This window comes from Enhydra lutris, unplaced genomic scaffold (assembly GCF_002288905.1).
Source record: "Enhydra lutris kenyoni isolate GAN:26980312 unplaced genomic scaffold, ASM228890v2 scaffoldscaffold85, whole genome shotgun sequence".
Taxonomy (NCBI): Eukaryota; Metazoa; Chordata; class Mammalia; order Carnivora; family Mustelidae; genus Enhydra; species Enhydra lutris.
The window spans coordinates 7,934,736-7,938,116 of NW_019154169.1; the positions used below are offsets into that span (position 1 = coordinate 7,934,736).

General features: G+C 53.6%; 1 protein-coding gene across 1 annotated transcript; it reads left to right on the forward strand.

Annotated features, from left to right (window-relative positions):
• The first annotated feature begins 861 nt into the window (after window positions 1–861).
• Window positions 862–2,799, forward strand: LOC111161574 (interferon lambda-1-like). Its single transcript, XM_022525316.1, has 5 exons — window positions 862–1,032; window positions 1,257–1,328; window positions 2,276–2,419; window positions 2,525–2,608; window positions 2,701–2,799. The coding sequence occupies exons 1-5, from the start codon at window positions 862–864 to the stop codon at window positions 2,797–2,799; spliced, it is 570 nt and encodes a 189-aa protein (XP_022381024.1).
• The last annotated feature ends 582 nt before the right edge of the window (window positions 2,800–3,381 follow it).

A 3,381-nucleotide genomic window follows, 5' to 3' on the forward strand; every position in this document is an offset into this window, starting at 1 on the left:
TCACTGCCTTCTCCCCAGGCAGCCCCTCCAGTCCCCAGCAAGTTCTCTTGCCCCCATCGAATGAGGAGCTCTCTAACCTTGCCTGCTACCCAGAGGGAGAGACAGGAGAACTGGCTGGCTATGACTCCCACAGGTTCTCACCTTCTTCTCTGGGTGTACATTGAGCAGGGGGTAAGCGCACGAGACTCCGTTCAAACCCCAGCTCTGCCATTAGCCAGCTGTGGGACCTTAAGCAAGTCATTTTTCCTTCCTGTGCCTCCGTTTTCTAGCTGGTGAAATGGGAACAAGCATAAAAGTAACAACTCACAGGAATGTTCAGAGCATAAAATGAGTTCCCAGAACTAGCTTAAACCGATGGGGGAAGTGCCCTCTCTTACATCCATGCAGCCTCACCACTCATCCTCTGCCCCAGTCCCTGCCCTGCTGTGACCACTTCCTATCCTTCTACCTGCCTTGGCCTCAATCAGTGGATTCCCAAAATTCCAGGAACTCCTAAACTAGGTCAGGAACTCCTTAGGCTTCGCCCTGGGATCGAATTTCAGTTTCTCTTTCCTTCCGTTCTGGGCTCATCTGGCTCCACCCACAGCTGTGAGCTCACCTTGCGGCTTCCAGAAAAGACTATTACCCCCTGCTCCCTTTCTCCTGCAGCTGACTTTTTTGTGCCTCATTCTCCTCCCATGAGCTGTCAGAAAGCAGCACACCTGACTCCTTACCTGGTCCCACCCACTCCCGCCTTTCAAGTCATTGTGAAAATCAAAATTTCCATTTGCCTTTTCCCTTTACACACATCAGCCAGGACTGCTCACTTAGCCTGCCTAAAAAACGGAGCCATGCAGCCAGGGAAGCAGTTGCGATTTGATCATGGCCATGGCGTGGGTCCTGCTGCTGGTAACTGCAGGGCTAAGCATGGCCACAGCTGGCCCCGTCCCCACTTCTAAGCCCGCCACAACCTGGAAGGGCTGTGACATCGGCAGGTTCAAATCTCTGTCACCACGGGAGCTGAAATCCTTCAAGATGGCCAAGGATGCCTTGGTGAGTCCCTATGATTGTGGATTAACCTCTACTCCTCCTGCTTTGGCCCAGGTGCCACCTGGCTACAGTGGGCTAACCTCTATCCTCCTGCAATGGGCTAGCCTCTGTCCCTTCTGCTGTGGATTAAACTCAAGCTCTCCTTTGAGGTCAGCCTCCATCCTTGTTGCTATGAGCTAGCCTCCAGCCTTCCTACTGTGGGCTAAACCTCTGCTTTTACTCTCTAGGAAAATTCACTAAAAAACTGGAGTTGCATCTCCCGCCTCTTCCCTACAAACCGGGACCTGAGACAGCTGCAGGTGAGTTGGAAGTGAGGCCATACTTGCCCTCACCTGGTCCCTCTCCCTCAGTCTTTAAGTGGCCCCTTGCCTCCTTTATCTCACCTGTCCTCCCCTCTGTCCTCCCCTCACCTGTCCTGTGCCACCCCCCCCACAGCCCTGCCACACCCCCACCCCCCATCCCTGTCCTTCCTCAACTGCTACCTTGACCCTATCCCTCCTTTGGGTCCCTTTCCCATCCAAGTACTAACCAGGCCCGACCCTGCTTAGCTTCCGAGATCAGACAAGATCGGGTGCATTCAGGGTGGTATGGCCATAGACCCTTAGGTCCCTTTCTATCACCTCTTTGCCTCTCCCCACATTCCTATCTCTTTCACCTGTCCCCATCACTCTTACCTAATTCCTTCTCATTTCTCCCTTCTTCTCTCTCCGGGTTCTATCTTCCACCCAAGCCCCTTGCCCTGGCCAGCTTGTCACTGTCTAGTCTCAGTGCTGATTCCCTCTGTCCCTCTCACCTGTCCTCCCCACCACTGATTCTCCTTTGTGTCTCCCATCATCTTTCTTCCACTGCCCTTTCCCAGAGCTGCGCCTCCTTCCTTCACCTTGGTCACCTGTGCAGCCGGCACCCCCTCCCCTTGCTTCCCTAACCTGTCTCTGTTCACCCATCCCCTTCCCGTCTCTCCGAATTTCTGTGACCCCCATGAGCCACATTTCACTTGTACCACTTCACTCTTTCTCCTGTATCTTCCCTTAGGTTTCTGCCTCACCTCTATCCTTCATCTGCATCCTTCCGCATGTGTTCCCTTCTCCTGCCTCCTTCTTACCTGACCCATCGCCTGTCCTCATCCTCAGTCACCTATCACCTGCCCCCTTTCCCTGCACTCCTCACCTGCCCTCACGTAACTGGGTCTTCTTGCCTCCGCTTCCTCACCTTTCCACCTTGTCTGTTCTTTCTCACCTCTCCTCAGGTGTGGGAGCGCCCCGTGGCCTTGGAGGCTGAGCTGACCTTGACCCTAAAGGTCCTGGAGACCATGGCTGATAGGTCCCAGGGGGGCATCCTGGACCAGCCCCTACACACTCTGCGCCATATCCACTCTGAGCTCCAGGACTGTGTGAGTGCTCGGGGCACCTGGGTCCTCTCTGTGGGGTCTGGGCATAGGGGACATCACCCCTCTGCCCTAGGCCCCACCTCATACACCACCCTCCTCTGCCCACAGGTCAAGGCTCAGCCCATAGTAGGCCCTCAGCCCCGAGGCCGCCTCCACCACTGGCTGCATCGGCTTCATGAGGCCTCAAAGAAGGTGAGTGACTCAAGAGGGGGATGGATGCCCCGGCCCTGAGTGAGGGAGGAGGCAGACACCTGGAAAATGGCAAACATGTCTCCCTTTCTCAGGAGTCTCAAGGCTGCCTCGAGGCCTCTGTCCTGTTCAACCTCTTTCGCCTCCTCAAAAAGGACCTGGAATGTGTCGCCAGTGGAGACCTGTGTGTCTGAGGACTTAGACCCACCCCCAGCCCATGTGGGACCCCAGACCTTAATTGATACACTAAGCCCCAGCCCTGCCTTAAGTTATTTCCTCTCCGCCCTTATTTATGAAGCCGGAGTGCTGACCCAAAAGAAATGCTTGTTTTTCTACTTTTATACAATATGCACAAGTAAACAGGAAGGAATTGGAACCTTCTGTAATAAGTGAGTCCTTGGGTATGTGTATGATTGTGAGTCTGCGACTGAGTGTGGGTGTCTGGGAGGTGGAGGTAAAATGTGTAACCGGCTGTGTATATTTGTGTGTGCCTGATTTCCGCGACCGTGTGCATGTATGCATTTAAGTGAGTGTCTGCCTGAACCTGGGTCTGACTGTAGGTGCCTAATAGCAAGTTCGCGCCCACATGTACGCCGTTCTGTGAACATGTAACACACGTTTATATGTCTCTCTGTCTGTCCCAGTCTGTGAACTGGATATCTCTCTGTTCTGTGGGTACCTAGGACACAGAGAGATCTAATCAAGATGGTTTATCCTGTAATGAGTATCAGAAACTCAACTCAAGTGGGGAAAGCAAAAGTGAGTTTATTATCACA